We start from the raw sequence: 23,793 nt of genomic DNA, 5'->3' as shown, positions 1-23,793 counted from the left end.
TGGGAGACTGTATCAAAAGCTTTGCTAAAGTCCAGAAATAGCACATCCACTGCTTTCCCCTCATCCACAGAGCCGGTTATCTCATCATAGAAAGCAATTAGGTTAGTCAGGCACGATTTGCCCTTGGTGAATCCATGCTGACTGTTCCTGATCACTTTCCCCTCCTTTAAGTGGTTCAGAATTGATTCCTAGAGGACCTGTTCCATGATTTTTCCAGGGACTGAGGTGAGACTGACTGGCCTATAGTTCCCTAGATCTTCTTTCTTCCCTTTTTTTAAAGGTGGGCACTACATTAGCTTTTTTCCAGTCATCCGGGACCTCCCCCGATGGCCATGATTTTTCAAAGATAATGGCCAATGGCTCTGCAATCTCATCGGCCAACTCCTTTAGCACCCTCGGATGCAGTGCATCCGGCCCCATGGACTTGTGCTCGTCCAGCTTTTCTAAATAGTCCCGAACTACTACTTTCTCCACAGAGAGCTGGTCACCTCCTCCCCATACCGTGCGGCAGAGTGCAGCTGTCTGGGAGCTGACCTTGTCTGTGAAGACAGAGGCAAAAAAAGCATTGAGTACACTAGCTTTCTCCACATCCTCTGTCACTAGGTTCCTTCCCTCATTCAGCAAGGGGCCCACACTTTCCTTGACTTTCTTCTTGTTGCTAACATACCTGAAGAAACCCTTCTTGTTACTCCTAACATCTCCGGCTAGCTGCAACTCCAAGTGTGATTTGGCCTTCCTAATTTCACTCCTGCATGCCTGAGCAATACTTTTATACTCCTCCCTGGGTATATGTCCAATCTTCCACTTCTTGTAAGCTTGTTTTTTTGTGTTTAAGACGAGCAAGGATTTCACTGTTAAGCCAAGCTGGTCGCCTGCCATATTTACTTTTCTTCCTACACATCGGGATGGTTTGTTCCTGCAACCTCAATAAGGATTCTTTAAAATACAGCCAGCTTTCCTCGACTCCTTTCCCCATCATGTTATTCCCCCAGGGGACCTTGCCCATCAGTTCCCTGAGGGAGTCGAAGTCTGCTTTTCTGAAGTCCAGGGTCTCTGTTCTACTGCTCTCCTTTCTTCCTTGTGTCAGGATCCTGAACTTGACTATTTCATGGTCACTGCCTCCCAGGTTCCCATCCACTATTGCTTCCTCTACTATTTCTTCTCCGTTTGTGAGCAGCAGGTCAAGAAGAGCTTTTCCCCTAGTTGGTTCCTCCAGCACTTGCACCAGGAAATTGTCCCCTTTCCAGAAACTTCCTGGATTGTCTGTGCACTGCTGTATTGCTCTCCCAGCAGATATCAGGGTGATTAAAGTCACCCATGAGAACCAAGGCCTGTGATCTAGCAACTTCTGTTAGTTGCTGGAAGAAAGCCTCATCCACCTCATCCCCCTGGTCTGGTGGTCTGTAGCAGACTCCCACCACGACATTACCCCTGTTGTTCATACTTCTAAATTTAATCCAGAGACTCTTGGGTTTTTCTGCAGTTTCATACTGGAGCTCTGAGCAGTCATGCTGCTCTCTTACATACAACGCAACTCCCCCACCTTTTCTGCCTATCCTTCCTGAACAGTTTATATCCATCCCATGACAGTACTCCAATCATGTGAGTTATCCCACCAAGTCTCTGTTATTCCAATTACATCATAATTCCTTGACTGTGCCAGGACTTCTAGTTCTCCCTGCTTGTTCCCCAGGCTTCTTGCATTTGTGTATAGGCATGTAAGATAACTCCCTGATCGTCCTGGTGTCCCAGTATGGGGCAGGAGTCCTCCCCTCTTGCACTCACCTACTTGTGCTTTCTCCCGATATCCCACTTCCCCACTTCCCTCGGGGTTTTGGTCTCCTTCCCCCGGTGAACCTAGTTTTAAAGCCCTCCTCACTAGGTTAGCCAGCCTGCTTGCAAAGATGCTCTTCCCTCTCTTCATGAGGTGGAGCCCATCTCTGCCTAGCAATCCTTCTTGAAAGACCATCCCATGGTCAAAGAATCCAAACCCTTCTCTCCGACACCATCTGCGTAGCCATTCGTTGATTTCCACGATTCGACGGTCTCTACCCTGGCCTTTTCCTGCCACAGGGAGGATAGACGAGAACACCACTTGCGCCTCAAACTCCTTTATCCTTCTTCCCAGAGCCACGTAGTCTGCAGTGATACGCTCAAGGTCATTCTTGGCAGTATCATTGGTGCCCACGTGGAGAAGCAGGAAGGGGTAGCGATCCGAGGGCTTGATGAGTCTCGGCAGTCTCTCCGTCACATCATGAATCCTAGCCCCTGGCAAGCAGCACACCTCTCGGTTTTCCCGGTCAGGGCGGCAGATAGATGACTCAGTCCCCCTGAGGAGAGAGTCCCCGACCACCACCACCCTCCTCCTCCTCTTGGGAGTGGTGGTCGTGGAACCCCCCATCCCTAGGACGGCGCATCTCATGCCTTCCAATCAGTGGAGTCTCCTTCTGCTCTGTTCCCTCAGATGTATCATCCACTCCACTCTCTGCACTAGTACCTGTGGAGAGAACATGAAAATGGTTGCTCACCTGCATCTGTGTTTCTGGTATGTGGACATTTCTGGTACTCTTTCCTCTTCTGGAAGTGACATGCCGCCAATTATCCTCGCTGGTCTTCTGTCCCTGCTGCGTAGCCTACTCTGAATCTTCGGAAGATTGTGCCCGCTGAAGCTGATCCTGACGTCTATCCAGGAAATCCTCATTTTCTTTTATGGAGTGCAGGGTTGATATTCGTTTCTCCAGACCTTGAATCTTCTCTTCCAATATGGAGATCAGCTTGCACTTTGTACAGACAAAGTCGCTTCTATCTTGTGGAAGGAGTACAAACATGGCACATCCTGTGCAGGTCACAACAGCGGATCGCTCAGCATCCATAGTTTCTTCCTTCTACGGGCTTCCTTACTTGTGGCAGACGCTACTCAGAGGAACCTGCGAGGGGGGGGCCTCAGTAGGCTCTCTCCAGGAGAACTCCCAGGCAAACTCCTTCTGTCTGCCTCCCTGCTGTTTGCTGCTCAGCTGGTTCGCAGCTGACTGCCTTTTTATAACAGTCAAGCCTAGCTGGAACGAAGCACTCCCAATTCACACTGTTCAAACAAACAAGCAAGCAATCAAACAGTCAAGCACACGATCAAACTGCCAAACTGTCCCCTCAACAGACACTCAGATACTCACCAGCGCAGTCCCCCTAATGCAGCACTTAGCGTACCTCTGCTCAGACAGATCCTAGGCAAACTCCTTCTGTTTGCCTCTCTGCTGTTCGCTGCTCCCATGATGGATCTCTTTATCAAGAAATCCCAAAGAGGATACGAAGAGCTTCAGTCATTAGGAAAGTTACGTAACAAAGTCCTGAAATCCCACACCGTAACCCTCTCAACAAAAACAAAACTTTAATTCCTTTATGCTCGCATCTCTCTTCTATGGCTGTGAGACCTGGACACCATACAAAAATGGTATATCAAACCGCTAGAGGCCTTCCATATGTGGTCTCTGCACACCATTATGGGGATCTTCTGGCAGGACAAAATTACCAACCTGGAGGTTCTCCAAAAGTCAAATACCATAAGCATCAAGGCTATGCTGATAAAAGCCCAACTATGCTGGGTTGGACACATCTTTAGGATGCCTGAATATCTACTCCCCATAAAAAATTTCTATGGAGAATTGGCATAAGGACACCAGAATCAAGGCCGCCCCAGAAAGTGCTACAAAGCAGCATCAAGAACAGCATACACTTCAGTGCAATAAAACCGGATGATCTTGAGAAGGCTGTGTTAAATAGATCAGCATGGCAACACACAACACTCCGAGCTTTTCAATTCTTTGAACAGGACAGAAATAATCAATTTTTAGCTGCAAGGGAAAAGTGTCATTCTACCGCTATAGCTACCAAGATGATCATCAATGACTTTATCTGCCCAATCTCGTCACAAGCATGCGTGTCATGCTTTTGACTTCAGAGTCACTCCAGAATCCACAACAAGAAAGAGCATGAAAACGTCATCGTCGAATTGATGGACTACATACACAGCTGCTTTGGCTCTTCAGGGCTGTGTGAGTAGGATTCTGTTTCCTCTTCCTGGCAAGCGGAAACCAGTTGAGAGAAGTGGAGGATAGGGAATCCTGGTTCAGAATTGACAGGAAAGAGCCACAAGTGCAGGAGAGGCTTGGGAGAAGGGTTAAGAGAGAGGGAGGGCTTTTTATTTAAGTTGGGATGTCTGGCAGGGCCACTAACCAAGTTTTGACATGACCAATAATAAATATTTGTAAAAAAGCTTGAAAATTATTTATGGTGGGTCTTTTTTGCTCTAACTGAAACTTACCATAAAACTCTTGCACTCATTTGTTTAAACTAAACAGTGCTATTTTAATCTTTGGGTGCACTGTGTCAGTAGATCTTGAGATTGTTCTGGGCCAAAAGATACGGAGGATTTGTCTGAGGCACATTGTATGGAATGAAGAACGTTTGGACATGTCATACTTTCTCATTCCCCAGCATTCTATACTATAAAGTAGTGTTGAAAGTACACAGCTCTGATAAATCTTGAGTTTGGTTTTGGTGTTGTATTTTGATGATTTCCAGACTGTATTTAAGCTCCTGAAGGTGTTCCTGGCTTTATTGATTTTTTTTTTTTTGTTCCGGATGTCCTGGCTTGTCTCACTGTCCTAGCTAATGATGCTACCCAAGTATGTGAATGTTTCTACATTGGTGAGAACATAATCCTCTATCCCTACTGCTGATGGTGAGGCAATATTAAAGGTCATATAATCTGTCTTACTGCAGTTGATTTTTAGTCCAATTTGCTGGCTGAATGTGTTGAGTCAAGCTGTTTTTTCTTGTATATGGTGTTGGGTATGTGATTGCAGATGATATCGCTCTAAGCCCAGGTCCTCAAGGGATGAGAAGAGTGGCCATTTAATGTCTCAAACCAAGATCTATTGACACAGTGCAGCCAAGAGGATCTGAGTATCATCATTGCCAGGAGGTGTTAGAGATGGATTGGTTATGTGCTTCAGATGGAAACTGATTCCATCACCAGAGTAGCAATAAGATGGACACCTGAAGGCAAGCAAAACTAGGCCGCCCGAAAACAACATGGTGAAGAGCTCTGGAAACCAAGCTGAAAAACCTGGGGCAGAGCTGGGGAACTATTGAAAGACTTGCCAGAAACAAATAGGAGTGGAGGGGCTTCGCCACTGCCCTAAATGCCAGAGGTGTAATAGGAAGATGATGATGATGATTTTAATCGTTAGGAATCTCACTCAGCAGTTTCTACTGATACTAAATATTGAAGCAGAGATTTAAACAACATTGCTATCTGAATGCAGATGGCTTTAAGAATAGTGGGCCTTTCCTGCCAAACCAATTACGTCTTTAATTGGTACCATATTAACTTGTCCGGAAAACCCACAATAAGTTTCTTGATCACTGAATTAAGAAATGTGACTAAATTTCTCGGCTCTGAAATTCACATTAGTGAGCTGATAAACTCTTTCCTTTCTTTTGCTGTTCCCATGTATTTTCTAAGGCATTGGCCTCTCTAATGGAGGGAATTGTGGAAAGAAGCTGTGTTCATCAGCTATGTGCTCATAAACTACTTATTTCTTCTGTGTGACTAGTTTAGATTTTTTTTTTTAAATGTAACTGATTGGAAACTTGGTAATACTTTGAGTTGGTCAAGATGGTCATATCCCTGGTAAATGGTTACAGTTGACTTACCACTAGAGGGAGCAGACTACTTTCTGAAGGAAACACTTGCATTTAGATTTTGGAATAAAGTTTTTAATAAGATGGACCTCACTGTTGGAAAATGAAGGATACTGAGACTCCTATATGTTAATCTTCATCAGAGTTTTAAGGAGTAGGGTTTACTTTGGGTATCAAGCACATGTAAGGCAACTAGGTAGAAGTTTTATTTAGTTTGGGACTGCGTAAAAGATGGGGATTTGGTGGCATGTGAGTGCATTTCCATGTAGGAAAAGATATTTATCTACTATTTTTACACATGACCTCAAGAGGATAGCCTACAGTGCAAAGGCAACTGTGGCCCCTCTGTTCAGACAGTAGGAAAGACTAGTTCATAACATATGTGGATAAAACCTGTTACTTGGGGGTAAATTTCTTATGAGCATCTCAGCCAGATCATTGCATACTCACTTCTAAAGTTGTTAGTACGCCTCTGCTGCATGCTTTCAAATAATTATATTCATGTTTCCTGTTGTGACTATTTACAGCTAAAACTGTTTAATCACCTTTAAACTGCCCATAGGATATGTCTAAGCTTTTTATGTTGGTTTAAAAGATTAATTTGTCAAGAATAATGATGGTTATCACAATTGTAGAGTGATTACTTACCACTAGAAGGCATATAACTCACTGCCTTTTTGTGGCTAGTCAGATGGCAGCTTCTCTCTGGGCCCCTCATCTAAACATACCGCTGTAAATTAATGTAAGCATAGAGCTGAATTGTGCAAATTATAACACTTCAGAAAATTGCACAGTATCTCAAGTACTGTGGTTATATAATTACACTGCATTGTATGGCAGGGTAGAATTTTTCTAGGATGCTTTATGGTAAACTAAGCAAGGGAGTTTGGAGAGGTAAGCTTAAAAAGGTGATTCATATCTTCGTTATTGCTGTCAGTAAAAGCTATAATGTAAGTACATCAGGGAAAGAAATCAGTTAATGTTTTTGAACCTCACATACACATTATACCTCAGCTGTTGTTTGACTGATCCTCTTCTTGGAAAGATTGATGCAATTTATAGAATTCTAAACTGTCTTGCAGGATATCAATGCCCATGCTTGCGTCACTGGTAAACCTATTAGCCAAGGTGGTATCCACGGACGTATCTCTGCCACTGGTCGTGGTCTCTTCCATGGAATTGAAAACTTCATCAATGAAGCTTCATATATGAGCCTTCTAGGAATGACTCCAGGATTTGGGGATAAGACATTCGTGGTCCAGGTAATTTGTCTAGAAATGCAATTGTTTTGGTGAAGAAAGTTGGAAATGTAGTTAGTGATTTTAAAATCACTATTAAAGTGGTAAACCTGTTAAGGTTTTATAATTGTAGAGATTAGCCTTGCAATCAACTTAAACTTCAGAAGCACTTTTCAGACAAATCATCCTTTATTTTGCTTTTTTTTTAAAATTATGTACATAGGCACACAGCCAAAACTCCAGCCATTTTCTAAGAACAATGTTGTATTTATAGACTAAGAGTATGTCTATACAGGAAAGGAAAAACTTGCGGCTGGCCCATGTCAGCCAGCTTAGGCTCACTGGTCTTGGGGCTGTTTCCTAAACAAACTAGGGAAATTCAGCCTAGATGGACCTGTTCTAAGGTGGCTGCATAACTGGGTGGAAAATCATTCCCAGAGAGTAGTTCAGTGGTCATAGTCAATCTGGAAGGGCAAAATCAAGTGGGGTCCCGCAGGGATCAGTTCTGGGTCCAGTTCTGTTCAATATATTCATCAGTAATTTAGATAATGGCAGGGTGAGTACACTTACCAAGTTTGCAGATGATACCAAGTTGGGAGGGATTGCAAGTGCTTTGGAGCAGTGGCTCTCAACCTTTTGAGACTACTGTACCCCTTTCAGGAGTGGTCTTCTGTACCCCCAAGTTACACCTCACTTAAACTACTTGCTTATAACATCAGACATAAACATACAAAAGTGTCACAGCATGATATTACTGAAAAATTGCTTACTTTCTCATTTTTACCATAGAATTTCAATATTTATGTTCCAGTTGATTTATTTTATACTTACATTTCAGTGTATAGCATATAGATCAGTATAAACAAGTTTATTGTCTGTATGAAATTTTAGTTTGTGCCCCTGGTTGAGAACCACTCCTTTGGAGGATAGGATTAAAATTCAAAATGATCTGGACAAACTGGAGAAATAGTCTGAAATAACTAGGGTGAAATTTAATAAGGACAAATGCAAAGTGCTTCACTTAAGAAGGAACAATCAGTTGCATACTTACAAAATGGGAAATGACTGCCTAGGAAGGAGTACTGCGGAAAGGGATCTGGGGGTCATAATGAGTCAAACTAAATATGAGTCAGTCTAGCACTGCTGCACAAAAAAAAAAAAGCAAACCTCATTCTGGGATGTATTAGCAGGAGTGTTGTAAGCAAGACACAAGTAATTCTTCTGCTCTACTCCATGCTGATTAGGTTTCAACTAGAGTATTATGTCCACTTCTGGGTGCCACAGTTCAGGAAAGGTGTGGATAAATTGGAGAAAATCCAGAGAAGAGCAACAAAAATTATTAAAGGTCTAGAAAACATGACCTATGAGGGAAGATTGAAAAAATTGGACTTTGTGTAGTTTGCAGAAGAGAAGACTTGGGGGACATAACAGTTTTCAAGTATATAAAAGGTTGCTACAAGGAGGAGGGAGAAAAATTGTTCTTTGCTTCTTGTCCTATTCTCAGAAGTTAATGGGCTTAAATTGCAGCAAGGGCGGTTTAGGTTGGACATTAGGAAAACTTCATAACTGTCAGGGTAGTTAAGCACTGGAATAAATTGCCCAGGGTGGTTGTGAAATCTCCATCAATGGAGATTTTTAAGTGCAGGGACACTTGTCAGGGATGGTCTAGATAAGACATAGTCCTGTCTTGAGTGCAGGGGACTGGACTAGAAGACCTCTTGAGGTCCCTTCCAGTCCTGTGATTCTATTGCTGTGTAGACTTATAGGCTTGGCCTCTAAACACTGCAGTGTGGGAGGTTCCCAAAGCTCAGGCTCCAGCCTGAGCCTGGAAGTCTACAAGGCAATGATAGAGCTGCACAACCCGAGCCCCATGAGCTCGAGTCAGCTGGCACGAGCCAGCTGCAGGTTTTTCTTTGCTATGTAGACATACTCTTACAGCTCTAAACATCTTTTCCAAGTTCTTGGAGCTTTTAAACTAAGGGATATTACACATTTCATGTGTAACGTGACACCACTTTCTGCAAAAACTAAATTCTGTAATTACTTCCATATAATGGAAACACGAGCCCTTTAGTTACCTTATTTTTGGATCCTAAAGAGAAAAATTCAAAACTCAGAAAAATTTGAATCGGATCTGATCTGTGGTATTATGAAACAAACAGTTAGATATATTTAGGTCAATGTAATGACCTAGATTTTTAGTTTTAGTTCGGAACTTTTTTTTGGCTTTTGTGAGACCTCAAAAGACCCTTAATTCAGACTATGCTCCTACATGTCTTAGGACATGAGTAGTGGGCGAGAAGAAAGACTAGACTGAGAAATGGATTTCTAATACTACTTAACATGCATAATTATATCCTTCAAGGGTTTTTTGAAATGTGTCCTGTTCACCAGGTTGGATAAATACATAATTAGTGAGCTATTAAATGCTGAATCTGGATGATGGGCCAGAATGCTTTATTTGGAACTGTTCTCATATCAATGTGGCTAGTGTTAGAAATGGCAGAGGACTGATTGCTACATTTTTAGTAATGAATCCACAACATCATCTAATCGCAACCTACTGTCCTGTGCCAGTTAACCAGTGGCCTGAGACAAACCTCCGTACCCTACGTAGAAACACAATAGCACAGCAACATCCCTAACCTTTGGAATTCACATATTGGCAGTACCTAAATATAAGAGTCTAAAACTGAACAAGCAAACTGAAAACTTGGCAAAACAGTTGAAGACTAATCAATAAAAAATGAGGACACAGCACTGAAGACAAACTCCATACATAAATAGAACTTAATTCTTGTATCAAAACTCGCTTCTGATGTAAAAGGGGAACTATGCAAAATACTTTGAAAGCAATAAATTGAGGAGTTTCATATTCACTCTTCCCTGGAGTTAATCTTATTCCCAGTTTTGCCAAAGACTTCCTGTGTGACTGTGGGCAAACCACTTAATCCCTGCTTCCTTACCTGTAAAATATGGAAACCTGCATAACATCCCAGGGAGCTAAGGTTTACTTCACATTTGTAAAGTAGTCTGATGTATAGTTAGGCTACTATTGAAGTGCAGAGTATAAGATCTTGTAATTTAAAACAATAGTTTTTGTGGAAGACTGCTTTAGAGACAATAAAATGGATTATCAGAAGGGCAGGGCTCCATTAAAGAGTCAACATGAGAAAACAACTAAGTTATATTTTGTTAATAAATAAAATTATATTGAGCCACTCTTAAAGGCTTTAAATTTTGCGGACATCCCATATATTTAGTGACAAGAGGAACACAAGTGTCAAGCAAATTCTGGAATTGTCATTTAAAAGTCCACGGAATTCTATATAACATTCAGTTATGTGCACATTCAGAAAATATGTGATTAAGGCAAATGTAATTATGAAACATTACGTGACTAAATAGCTTTAAAGCTGTTTATCCTCAGGAAAGAACTTACAATACACTAATGCAATAAAAAATTAATAGTAATTTATGACAAATTTCAACTGGAGTTTTAGTCTTTGAAATTTTACGATCCCCAAAATTACCACGAGCACTCTGCTACAGATGTTCAGGAACTGGAAGCACAAAAAGCATGGAAAAGCAGAGTTTAGGAATAGGAGAGGGCTTCATCTTGGCTAGTTTTTCTCTCATGAAATTAATGCCTTCTTCATATCACTTAACTCGTAGCATTCTTGCAAGTGTATGCAGCTTGAATGAATCTCAGTGGAATCTTGCATGCTACTTTTTAGAAGAAAAATATTGGAATGATGTGTAAGTTCTGTCGTGATCTTGCAAAGTACATTATAACATTAATACTCTCTCTAGAGCATCAGGCCAGTGTGGTTAACATATACAAATATGTCCCCATCCCATATCACTCCATGCCAACATATGATACAAAAAGGTGAAAAGCAGATATAGACCTGTAAGGATCAAATGTTTTAAGAGTTGTGGGCTCATTTCACATGATTTAACTATTCTTCCTTCCTTCTATTCTCCCCATTTTTATTTACAGGGATTTGGTAATGTGGGCTTGCATTCTATGAGATATCTTCATCGTTTTGGTGCTAAATGTGTTGGTGTTGGAGAGATTGATGGTAACATCTGGAATCCTGATGGGATTGACCCAAAAGAACTAGAAGATTACAAATTGGTATGAGACTTATGTATTGCTCCCTGTATAAACTCTGAAGATACTGGAGATGACTAGAGGCTGGTGTTAATCGTGCAGAATATTTTAGAAGTTGTGATCGGCAATGCTCTGTCTGATAAGCAATTTATAATGTTCAGGGTTGGCAACTGTGTTTTTAGTATTCCATTTTCACTAGCTTGAATGCAGACCAAAGTGACTAATACTAATTGGTTTCATGGCTTTAATAGCCTGAGTGGTGCTGGTCTGTTCGTTTCCCTACATTGCCCATCGCCACTCAGAGGCACAGTTGTGGGCTTGAGTCTCTGCAAAAAGGCAAAGGATTGCATCCAAACAAACTAAATTATCCTGGTTTAGATAATTCTTAATATGGGGGGTCACGATCTCCCCACCCAGTGCTAAATAGCAGCAGTGTCCCAGCGAGATTGCAAAAGGTGAGAAGGAAAGGGTCCTGGTTTGGAACAGGATGAGAACTGCTTGTTTAGACTTACTAGTGTAGTACTATGAGCGAGCTTGCATTGCTGCTGCCTCTGTATCATCTGTTGTATGGACAGATACAAGTATTTTGAGCAACTTCCATGCTCAAGAAAAGAGATGAAGTTTGTTTTGAGGAAATTGAATATGGTCTTGTAAATTGTGGCTTTAATTGCTAGCTTCCAAATATATCTGGGTGGCTGGAGCCCCTTCTGACTCCGGGCCCGGTGCCATGGTAAACCTGGTACTGCTTATATCCAGTGTCTCTTCGCCTGGCCCCACAGACAGGGTGCTGTGAGGAAGGCAGCCACTGCCCCCTCTCTGCAGCTGGCTGCTCTGGCCCTGAGCCTGCTGCCTTCTCTTCTAGCATCACAGCAGGTGCTGGTGGGCAAAGGTGTAATTGCAGCACCTCCCTGACAGAATCTATTTTCTGTGGAGGAAAAAAATCTGCAGGGGATATGAATTCTGGGTGTGCATAGTGGTGCAGAATTCCCCCCCCCCCCCGGGAGTATATTAGAGTCAAGAGATGTAGTGCTTAAGACAGAAAAGGCACTTTTTATTTTAATATAAAATAGTAATTTGTGTACTGGAGCAGTAGTGATTATTTGTAGGTGTTCTGATATACTTAAAATCTAGACTGATATTTTGAAAATATATGTAAGGATCTTCCATGGATGCTGCATGGGATTCACCTCTGTTTTTAGAGTGTATTTTTGATCTTAGGGTGAGCATACCCTTAATCTTCATTCTTATCCCACAGATCTACTGTAAACAGATTGTAGAATCTAACAAATAGGAATGTATTTCAGGCATTTAAAATAATTGACACACTGTCTGATCTTGAATTAATTTTAATGTGAACTGCATTAAGTCTCAACTTTTTATCCAGCAGTTTTAGTGGGATGATCCTTGGCTGCCAATGTAAATAGGAGTGGCAACCACATATTATAATGTCTTTTTTTTTTTTAACATGCTGTTCCTTTATATCTGTTTTACTTACTGAGATGGATTAGTAGGTGTTTGAATTGACATGGTTTTTAATTCAAGATTGGGGAACAAGCCAGGAAGCAGACCTCTTTTTTTTCTCACTCTTCTAGTATGGTAAACTTGCATTCTGTTTCTCTAAAGTGCAAGTAAATGAAGTGATTTTACCTGTCTCAAATGGAGTAAAGTGCTTATACAAACCTATTAGAATTGTACAGTGTCTGTTTAGAGGTATTTAAGGTTTAATTGAAAATTTGATGGTATTTGGATTTTTTTATGGCACTTGCTGTAGTATTTGTAGGAGGGGAAAGAGGGCATGTGTGTTAGTTTTAAACACACAGTGCAGTAGACATATTGTGCAAGGTGTTGTACAGACCCATGCAAAGACATTCTTCAAAGAAGGATGCATGGCTGTCAAAGCAACAGTCTTTCCCATTTTAGTACAAAAGAGTAAGTGAAGATTGTTGTGCAATAGTGATACTGAAAATAACTGATAATCACACTTCTCTTCCCCTCAAACAGCAACATGGGACAATTGTCGGCTTCCCCAAGGCACAGCCATATGATGGCAACATCTTGGAATCAGATTGTGACATTCTCATCCCTGCTGCCAGTGAGAAACAGTTGACTAAATCCAATGCTCACAAGGTCAAAGCAAAAGTAAGAAGAGTTAAACTAAATATTGAAACAGTATGGCAAATGCCTTTCTCCATATTTACTCCAGTTATTGGTGTGAATATAAATATATGCCTCTGCATGTCAGTAATTATTGTCATGGTTCTTTCCCTAGATTATTGCTGAGGGTGCCAATGGACCTACAACCCCTGAGGCCGATAAAATCTTTTTGGAGCGGAATATCATGGTCATTCCTGTAAGATTATTTTGCCAACACTAATGGAAAGTTGTCTGTCTGTCTGCAAATGCATTCTTTTTCCTGATCACAGGATCAACCTTAGCATTAATATTCTTTAAGAATCACTTAAGTGTTCAGAATTATTTTCCTATGAAAGACATTCCTACAATGCCCTCCTTTCTGTGCTTCTCATCTTGAAAATGGGTGTTCTAACTTCACTCAAGACTTGCGAGGTAACTATCCTCAAATCCCAGATCTCTCATTACAACCATGTTCGCTTACTTAAATTCAACTATTGCATGGGAGTGACATTTTCAAAAGAAAAACAATTTACAATTATTCCTATCAAATACTGACACAAATCCCTAAAGCCTTGGTTTTCCTTTCTGGGAATTGATGCTTTAACTGCCCACTGCAGTGAGCAGAGTAGAGGAAGAATCTAAATGCAGTGGCCAAATTTTTCATACTTGGATGTCTAACTTTTATTGAAGTCAGTGGAAGGGTTTTTGAAAATCAGAGTTGCCTCTCTGGGTACCTAAAGTTAGGCAGCCAAGTATGGAAAATTTTGGAGATTGTCTTCTGTGCTCTAGAAATAAACCTATTATATTATTCTCTGTGCTGCCTGTTACGTTTAAAAGGGATTTCCAAGTTTTTGCATTTTAATTTGCCTTCTAAAAATACAAGAGTAAGTTGTCTTATCATAGGCTTATCATTCAGAAAGCTTTCTATTAATGTTGTTTCTGTGCAGGATCTATATTTAAATGCTGGTGGTGTCACTGTGTCTTACTTTGAGTGGCTGAAAAACCTGAACCACGTCAGCTATGGTCGCTTGACTTTCAAATATGAAAGGGATTCGAACTACCACTTGCTGAGTAAGCATTACTTCTACTTTTTATTAGCTCCTCAACAGATAAATTGAACCAGAAAGGAACTCTTTACCAACTATGTAGTAAACCAAGGTTATATTTGATATCTTCCTATGCCAAACATGGAAGAAATCAAATACAAAGATGTTCTAAATTTAACTTCTCTTTAAATCTGCTCCTAGTGTGTGCTGGATAGTGAGAGAGCTTACAAATGCACCTAGTGTGATGAGTAACTGATGAATTGGGTAATACTTGGGAAAACATTGTAGAAAACGAACAGTCTTCATGAAGTGATACTTAGCTTTTGATATTGTCAAAATGCCTTACAAATACTAATTCAAATCCCTTATGAAAGAAAATATTCAGTTCTCTTCAGTGTAAAAACAAAATCCAAAAACCTTCAATGTTGTAATCAACATTGGCTAATATAATCAAGAAGTTACAACTTTGAAGATCACTGCATTATGCCACTGAGCAGCTATACAGCAAAGTAGGACTTTTGTGAAGTGCAATAATATAATTGGCACAGCTGTTCTTGAAACTTGGCTTGTGGCCCCCTTGGCTCCTGACTTGGAGGCCATTGTCTGGACTTCCCATTTCCTGACCAGAATGCTGATCTTATGGGAAAAATAAGCTTCGTGGAGTAGAAGAACTGTAAGACTTGTTACCAGGCTTAAATAACACTTCATCATAAAACTAAATACCAGTAATAAATGCCTTAGCTTTTCAGAACTTAATGGAGTTGACAAAATTTAGATAAGGAATATTTTTTTAAACATAGGGTAAACTATGTGAAGAGGCTATCTGCTGTGGCATTGCTCTAGTAGTGGGTCCTTCTTAGCATTTAGAACAGTGCCTTAAAATTGTGTTTATCTGAAACATGGTATGCAGAGTTGGTTAGGAATCTCTACCAGTATAAATGCAGAAACTTGCATAAGAGACAGTGTCCAATGTGCAGACATTTTGAATTCCTTTAGAACTTAAAAAGCTTTTAAAACTTCTTAAGCTTTGTTAGTAAGTGCTGTCCTTCTTAAATTTGAGCTACAAAGGGGAAAGGTTTGTTCACTTTACTCTCTGAAACTCAGTGCCTGAAGTTTCTACATTAGAAGTATTGGTCTATACCAGGGATTTCAAACTCAAATGACCCCGAGGGCCGCATGAGGACTAGTGCATTGGCCCGAGGGCCGCATCACTGACACGCCCCCTTGCTGCCCCTGGCCCCACCCCCAATCCACCCCTTCCATGAGGCCCCGCCCCTGCCCTGTCTCTTCTCCACCTCCTCCCCTAAGCGCGCGGCTCCCCGCGGCTCCCCCCTCCCTCCTGGAAAGTGCTAAGCGCCACCAACAGCTGTTTGGTGGCTTGGCGGCGGGGCACTTAGGCGGCGGGTCCCGGAACAGAAGGGGCCCCCCACCGCCGAAGACCGGGCTGCGCTTCGGCGGCGGCGGGTCCCTCTTTTCCCGGCCCCGGCCGGTCCCGCTTCCCACCCCGGCCCCGGCCGGTCCCGCTTCCCTCCCCCGGCCCGGCCCAGCCCCGGCGGGTCTCGCTTCCCTCCCCCACCCCCCGGCCCGGGCCGGCGGTCTCGCTTCCTTTCCCCACAGCCCGGCCCCGGCCCCGGCGGGTCCCGCTTCCCACCCAGGCCCCGGCCTGGCCCCGGCGGCTCCTGCTCCCCCCGCTTACCCGAGCGCGTCTCCGGCGAGGCCTGAGCTTCGTCCCGCTCAGAGCCGCGTGGTGTGGGGGCGGGGGTGGGGGCGCCCCGCCGCGCGCCGCGCGCAGCCCAGAGCTCCCAGCCCCGCCCCCTCCCCACGCGGCTCGGATCGGGGCGGGGCTCAGGCGCTCGGACGGAGACTCGGCGCTCTATGTGCCGAGGCTCCAGGAGAGGGGCGGAGGCGGGAGCCTCCGCTTTTCTCTTGGGGGCCCCTGCGGAGTCCGGGGCCCGGGGCAAATTGCCCCCTTTGCCGCCCCCTCTGGGCGGCCCTGGGGAGCTCCGCGGGCCGCAGGGAAGAGCTCCGCGGGCCGCATGTTTGAGACCCCTGGTCTATACTCTTCAGGGTGGTCATTTATAGAGGACTGGGATGGTGACATATCAGCTGGTTGAGTTTAGGCTGCAGCCCTACCACCACCATCTCTACTTCACCATCCCAACTTCCAAATTGCCTTGCAGCAAAGAAAGTATTTGGGACTTTGAGGTTTCTAATTTGAGGCCTTTGTATATCAAAGCAGTTGGACTCAAACTTTGTTTCAGTTCTCTAAAAGCTTACCTAGCACAGCTCAGTTTATGCTCCCTGGTTGAAGTAATGAGTGCTGAAACTCTTAGAATAACTTTCCAGTGAAAATATTTTTTATCGCTGCTGAAATTTAACTTGTCTTGTTTTCCTTTCCCTTCCAGTGTCTGTCCAGGAGAGCTTGGAAAGAAAGTTTGGGAAACATGGTGGAACTATTCCAGTTGTGCCTACAGCAGAATTCCAGGATAGGATATCAGTAAGTAGCTGCTGTGATGCTTTTAATCTTTGTAATTCCAGTTGTATTCTAGTATTATAATTGTAAATAAAATCCATTATTTTGCTGTTAGGCATATGTTTTTGCCATAAGGCATTAGTGTGTGGTTAGTTACATGACCTAACAGGCTGATCTGAAATGCCCAGTAGTATGGCAAGCAGGCTAGCTATGTCCAATTGGTATCTTGCACCTAACTCCACAGAACATTTCTAGCTCTAAAGTTCTTCTAAAACTGAAATTTAGTGTGTACATACAAGTCATTTGGTCTTGCATTGTTAATCAGATGGTTGCTTTGTAATACCAGTCACTGTTTATAATGCAATAACCTTCCTCCTTTTGCAGAGGTACAAAATCTAAGCCTCTTCTATGGTGACACTCTATAAATAGGTTGATTTACTGAACATGTTTCTCATGTGCCTACCTCTTATATTTCAGTGATATGTTCCAAAAATGTTACTCAGAATTGTTGCTGTTTATATGAAGTGATCACCAACTCCAGTATTCTGAATAACTCTCCCTTTCTTACACATACATAACTATATGAAAATGTAATTAAGATTTTTGAGGGGGGCAATGGACAAATAATGTTACTGTTTTGTATCATTTTGAAAGGAAGAGGAATTGCAAATAGGTACTTCAGAGGCAGAGTGTTTCTCAATAATGAGCTAAATACTCATGAAAGGTCATGTTAGACTGAGTCAGAAGCCTAGTATACTGATTTTGTAGCGTTTAAGGCCAGAAGGGACCATTGTGGTGATGTTTTGACCACCTTCGCAACACAGGCCATAGATCTTCAGACAGTAACTGTTGCATTAATATCATATATGCTGTATCTCAAACAGAAATTCTCTTAGAATGATATCCAATCCTAATGTACCAGTCTTGTGGCTGCCCTGGAAATAGGGATATTAAAAATTGAGGTGTTAGTCATCCCACTTCAGTATTTTTAAAGTATTCCTGTATTCTCTATAAGAAATGTATTGAGAAACAGGGACCAAATAGCTTGCTCGTACTTGCATAAGTCCTGACCTACTCATTCAGTGATGCATGTCACTTTGGGATCTATACCACTGTAATGGAGCATCGTTTTATCCTAGAAGTCTTTTGTAAAAAAAGAATCTTCCTTATTCCAGAATATATCTTCATTGAATTTATAAATGTAGAAGTAAGAAATTGTAGTTCTCTGTAGAAACACTAAGCCACTACTGGGCATTTTATTCTCTGCGGGCTTGATATCTAGAGTCTATCTTCTCTTTTTATTGAACCTCTAAACATTTCACATACCATATGCTAGAGTTTACTGTCTGTAAGATTACCCACTGAATTAGCAGTGTTCACATATTGGTCTCCTTTTACCAGGTATTAAAAATATTAAAAATTAGAAGAAATCTGCAGTGAAAGCAGGCTGACTAATTATTGCAACCCAGCATCTTAGTCTGATGTACTAAGAGAAAATCAATAATACTGCTTATTCATTCATGTCCTATTGAACCCGGATTGCATTCATTCCCTTTCAGGGTGCATCTGAAAAAGACATTGTCCACTCTGGATTGGCCTACACCATGGAGCGTTCCGCCAGAGTAAGTATTGCATTAACATGTAGAGTTGTAGCAAGGGAACATAAACATAACTGTCACAAAAGCAAACTAAGTCAGCATGTAGTGGTATCAGTGGACAGCACTATTTCCTTGCACTTAAATAGAAGACAGCTATTGACAATAATGGTAGTCACTGCATGTATGATGCTCCTTTGAATAGATGTTTGTGTGGATACCTTTAATTGGATGTTGTAGGCCATCCAGAAACTGAAAACAAAGTTAGTCAACTTGTGTGGATTTAGCAAGCCTATTTTTTGGTAAAAAGTTTAGCCATTGGAGAGCCCCATCATTTATCTTTTTATGTTCTAGAAATCTGTTGGGGCAGAAATATTTTCAAAGCTATACTTAATATCACCACATATATGTAGACCAGACTGTCCCTCCAATGGAAAATACTGCAAAAGGGGGCATGAAGTCTACTGGATACTCCATGGCTTTTGTGAAGATTTTACATACATGGAGGGGATAGGGTCTTGGATGATAAGTGGCACCTTGGAAATCTAGGAAAGACTTAAGCCTCATGGATGCTGGGCTGTAACCTGAATACTAGGATCTCTCTGTACTGAGCCTTAGCCACTCTCTGAAATTCCTTGAAAATAGTGTACATGGAAAGGCTTTTCAAGCAATCATAAATAACTTCTGCTTTCTTTCATTTCACTTTAGCAAATCATGCGCACTGCCATGAAGTACAACCTGGGTCTGGACCTGAGAACAGCTGCCTACGTCAATGCAATTGAGAAAGTCTTCAAGGTGTACAATGAGGCTGGTTTGACTTTTACATAAATGGGTCATTACCGATCCTCATTGATACCCTTACTCTTCCTGCCATTGTGTACCCTCTTTTTGAGAAGCTTATCACAAGTTTACATGTAACCACAAAAATTCCTCTTTCCTCTGACATTATAGTGGGTACTATTCTGAATTAGTTGCAGTCCAAACAAATCTTTTTTTAAATAATAAAGAAAAATCCATGGATTAGGCATTGAATACAAGTATGTATCTAAAGATAACCAATTCATCTGCACTTGTGGGGGCCATTCTGGGTATTTCACCTTTAAAATAAAAAGGTACACTTCCTGAATGGATCAGCAGTCATGTTACATGGGCAACCTATCAAATTTCAGATAATATACTGTACTAGATGAGCAGTTAGCTCATCCTATTACTTCGTGCACTTTTGTTTAATGATGTAATTTTGGCTTTGGCACTTTCAGTAAGGCCTTGTATGATCAATGCTGTGGCATTGTCAAAGGCAGAATGGGCCTCCTGCAGGGAGTAATTTTGATAGGACTCTCTAACTTCTATTTGTTGCAGAACTCCAGGCCTGAGGTTTTTTTAGGCAATGTTTTTCTCTTTTATAAACTGTGCTTCTCCTATAGGACTGCCTTTAATCACTAATTGAACCTGAACTTGACTCAAGCATTATGAGATACATTAGAGGGGTGACAGGAGCTAGAATTTTTATAAGCTGAAACGGTATCATTGTGTACAAATATCTAGCAAACATATATCTGGTTATGTTTTAATCAAGTCACTCTACATAACCACTCAATTATAGGTTTTTAAAGATTATCTGAATTTGATATATATGTAGTCCAGTGAACGCTAACTTTTTTTAACATTAATTATGTTCACTCATCTTATTTCCAGAGGCTTTTTTCTGAACATTAAGTTGCCTCAATGAACAATTAGAAGTGGAGTCTAACCCTGAAACCGTTAGCCTAACTACAAAGGAGCTAGACTGCTGCTGTAGACCTTATGCAATGTCTTAACCCACATTAACATTTTTTTTTCTTTATTGGGAAAGCTTGCATATTCTGAACATATTCAATTGTAACAAAATGGGCCTTGATATAGTATTATATCAAACATAGCTTTGAGTTTTTTGTCAAGGCCTTTGTCCAATGGAGTCCCATTGAAGTGCCAGATGTTATTTATGTAATGAAGAATTTTTTAAAAAAAAAACCAAACCTAATCCCTCTGAGGAACTCATGCTTTTTCTAACTACTATGTAACTGCAAGACATAATAGGGTGAGAAAAGCAGTTATTAAAATGTTGACCTTTCCAAACCTGCTATACTGGTGTATTACTGTTTTCCACAATCACTTTACATAGTAATAGCTTTGTTGTGTAGCAGTTACTAAACAGTGAAATCTCTGAAATGTGTCACAGAATCTCTGAAATGTGTCACATTTATTCAACTCATCACTACCGGTAATACCCTAGTCCTTCTGATTCCCAGGACAAATAAAAAGATTTTTATACCTTCCCTCCCCTCCACCCCCAAACAAAATTACTTATTTACCCAGCACAACTTATGAAACTGTTAATCATCTCAGCCTTTTGCTTTCCATGTCTTTGAGTTCCAAGAAGAAATTAGGTGCCTTCATAGAAGAAATATGAAGCAATAAACTACAACATGGTGAGGCACTTAGTCTTACCTCTTCGGGTGTGGTGAGACCAAAGGCCAGAATAGAGTTCTTTCAGCTGTCCAAGAAGTGCAGTAGTAGTTAAGTAATGCACATGCCAGCATAGCTTATTGATACTGGATTGTTTAAAAAGTGCTTAGAACATTTTGGGTTTGGTTTGGTTTTTTTAGACCTAAAGTAAAAGTTAGGTAAGTCTGTAGTGCTGGCTAAAGTCTGTATCCAAAAGCTAGAGAACAAAAGTGAACTTCTGGGAGGTGACTTTTCAATACAGCTTTTTATGCAAGTCTCCATGAAGTGCTAAAATAAGACTAAGGTCATGTACTCCTGACAAATTTTAAGTAGCATCAACTTCTAAACAAGTTTGCAACATCAATAATAGTAACCTTAGTCTTATCAGTTATGTTGAAAATGGGTGAACGTCACTTTTTGTAACCCCATCTGTTCTAATTGTAGTGGATTCAGAATCTTTTATGGCCTGGATAATGTAAAAGAGAACGGTAAGGGTACTTGTGCTTAAAATTCCTTGGTGCTTTCATGGGGCAAATGACTAATATCTTCCTTGTCTTTGTTATGCTCTGGCACTGCTGCTTTTAAAGATAAAGCCAGAGCCTGGGTCCTGTGCTCTTGCACTGTTGGAGCCATGCACAAAGGTCATGGAAAGCTGGTATAGGGCTTGTCCATACAGGGCAGCTATTGCAAAATAAGATAGGAGTGAATATAAAACAATAGCTATTCTGCACTACTCCACTTCCAAAGTGGATTAAGCTAAACCACCCAAAGGCACTCTTGAGTGCAGAATAATTGTCCACACAGGGAGTTACTGTGGAATAGCTATTCTGAGCTGCCAGTTGAGAATTCCTCTCACATAAAGGAATCTCTGGATGGCAAAAGCTGTTGCTGTTGGTTCTACACCATCTGCTCCCAGGGTCTTGGTCAGAGGACCTAATATTCCAGCAATCCCCAGCTATTGGGTGAGTGGAATAATAGCACTATGCCATTTCTGCCACCTCTTCTCAGGTCATGCATTGAGTATAGCTTGACTGGACCCAAGGATCTAGCCCTGAAATTAGAGCAGTTGGGTTCAGTTGTAGCCAACTTGATGCACATTTAACAAATGAATTATTACTGTGATTTACAATAGCATTTGAGTTGGAGGCTTATATAAAATTGTAAGATGTGGAAATTATATTTTGACATGTGGCAAAGAACCTTTTTTCTGGTATGCATACACTATGATAAATGTAGAGAGGAACAGAACGGCTATCACTTTAAGGATGTAGGTTTGTTTTTAAACTAAGCTAGTTGGCTTACAAAAGACTTATGGGAAATAAATCACTTGAGAGGAAGACTCCTGAGATGTTATGCAGTCAGAGCAGCTGGGCACACTCTTGAGTAGCTGTATTTACAGGTGTACTTAGGTTTAACCCAAGAATATCTCTTGTCTCCAAAGCAATAGGCAAGTCATTCAGCTGTACTGTTCTGAGCAGCAGAGAGTCCAGACTGCCTCTGGCAGACTTGTTAGTTGCTCAGGCACCCATCATTCTTTCCAGCTTAACTGGATCAGGAACAGTTCAGCCCCAGGATGGTGTCAGTAGCAGGGGATAGACTAGCTAGGTTTTGAACTGCCACTATCAGCAGTTGTTGCTGAACTGGCACCTAGCATCTTATTTTGGAAAATCATGTATAGCCAGGCTGTTCAGGGCATTGTCCCTGCTCTTGAAGGTAGCATCCATTGGAAGACTGTACTGAGATGCAGTCTCTTCCTAAAATTTCCCTAAGTTGCTGTCAGCCACTTGCAGGTATGGGATGTTTTGGCTTCCACAGGTCACACCTAATCTCAGTTCCACCATGGCAATGATTGGTTATTTAAATATAAATTTAACAGTTATATGAACTCTGTTCAGACTGATAAACCTGGCCAACATCACTGAGTGCTTCAGAAAGAGACTCGTCTACGTTGTGTCAAATGTGTAGACTGGGTTTGAAGATGAGGCATTAGGGAGAAGCTGTTAAGCATATAAGAGCATGTTAAGGTAGAGGTGACCAAGGTAGCCACTGTTCCTCTTCTTGCGCGCACAGCAGTCAATCCCATAGCCAAACAAATAGTGACACTTGCAGTAGTACCTGCTGGAAGGTACTTTGCAGCTAGGGCTGTAGAGGGAGTTTTAAACCTTGATCTTGTAACATTCCAGCGTTTTTTAAATGACCAGTCGTTCAAAAGTCAGGGTGACAGGTTGAAAGATCCTTGTGAAAGACCCTGGAATGACAACCCTGCAGCTTGAAATTCTACTTGACCACTGCACCCAACATGCCCCAAGTTATGACACATGAAAGATTCCTCACAAAGATGTGCTTCTATCTTATCCTGCTGGGACAACATTCTTCATGCTTTTTCAATTCTTGCCCTATATCCTGAGCCTACTAATGAGTAATATTTGTAATGTTGGACACCTGTCTTCTGGGAAGTAGCCTGAGGGCACCAATATCATAGACTATAATTTGGCTACCCGTGCAGACTGGGGTTGAGTCTGCAATGTAAATGTGAGAGGCTGCCAGTAATGAGCCCCTTAATATTACATACACAAAAAAGCCCTGCTACAGTGGAGCACAGTAGAATCGGGCCTTGTCCTAGGTACAGTATAAAGACATCCTTCATGCATAGGGCTTAGTCTGAAGTACTGTCTAATCAAAACTACCTTCTACAGCTATTACCTGCATAACGAATTCAGGTTTATTAGACTAATAGGCTACAATGTCTTGTGCTTTAGGCAGATACCTAATGTCTCCTTGAATTACAGAAAGCTATCTAATGCTATTCAATGAAACTGATACTGCCTTCATACAGGGTGAGTAACTATAAGAAGCTTACCAAAGAACAGCTCTGTGAATTCGTGGAGTTCTACTCCCTAGGCTCAGTCTTGGTTATGAAGACAGTTTATGGTGTAACTTCTCCAGTGTGACAAGTTTTGTAAAACTCTGATAAACTGGAATAGTAGTGTGGAGTTGTTTATAA

The 23,793-nt window shown here is 41.5% G+C and overlaps 1 protein-coding gene across 2 annotated transcripts in view; it reads left to right on the top strand.

Annotated features, from left to right (window-relative positions):
- Positions 1-20,713, top strand: part of GLUD1 (glutamate dehydrogenase 1) — a 61,813-nt gene extending 41,100 nt beyond the window's left edge. For both annotated transcript variants that reach the window (XM_039546601.1, XM_039546602.1), the window contains exons 6-13: positions 6,786-6,965; positions 10,945-11,082; positions 13,060-13,197; positions 13,328-13,408; positions 14,139-14,262; positions 16,643-16,734; positions 18,270-18,332; positions 19,014-20,713. In XM_039546601.1, coding sequence (XP_039402535.1) covers positions 6,786-6,965; positions 10,945-11,082; positions 13,060-13,197; positions 13,328-13,408; positions 14,139-14,262; positions 16,643-16,734; positions 18,270-18,332; positions 19,014-19,133 — 936 coding nt within the window. In that variant the 3' untranslated portion in view covers positions 19,134-20,713. The remainder of the gene's footprint in view (positions 1-6,785; positions 6,966-10,944; positions 11,083-13,059; positions 13,198-13,327; positions 13,409-14,138; positions 14,263-16,642; positions 16,735-18,269; positions 18,333-19,013) is intronic.
- The last annotated feature ends 3,080 nt before the right edge of the window (positions 20,714-23,793 follow it).

Source organism: Mauremys reevesii, linkage group 7 (genome assembly GCF_016161935.1).
Source record: "Mauremys reevesii isolate NIE-2019 linkage group 7, ASM1616193v1, whole genome shotgun sequence".
Lineage (NCBI taxonomy): Eukaryota > Metazoa > Chordata > Testudines > Geoemydidae > Mauremys > Mauremys reevesii.
Note: the sequence above shows the minus strand (reverse complement) of the source record. Positions and strands in the feature narration are given on the sequence as shown.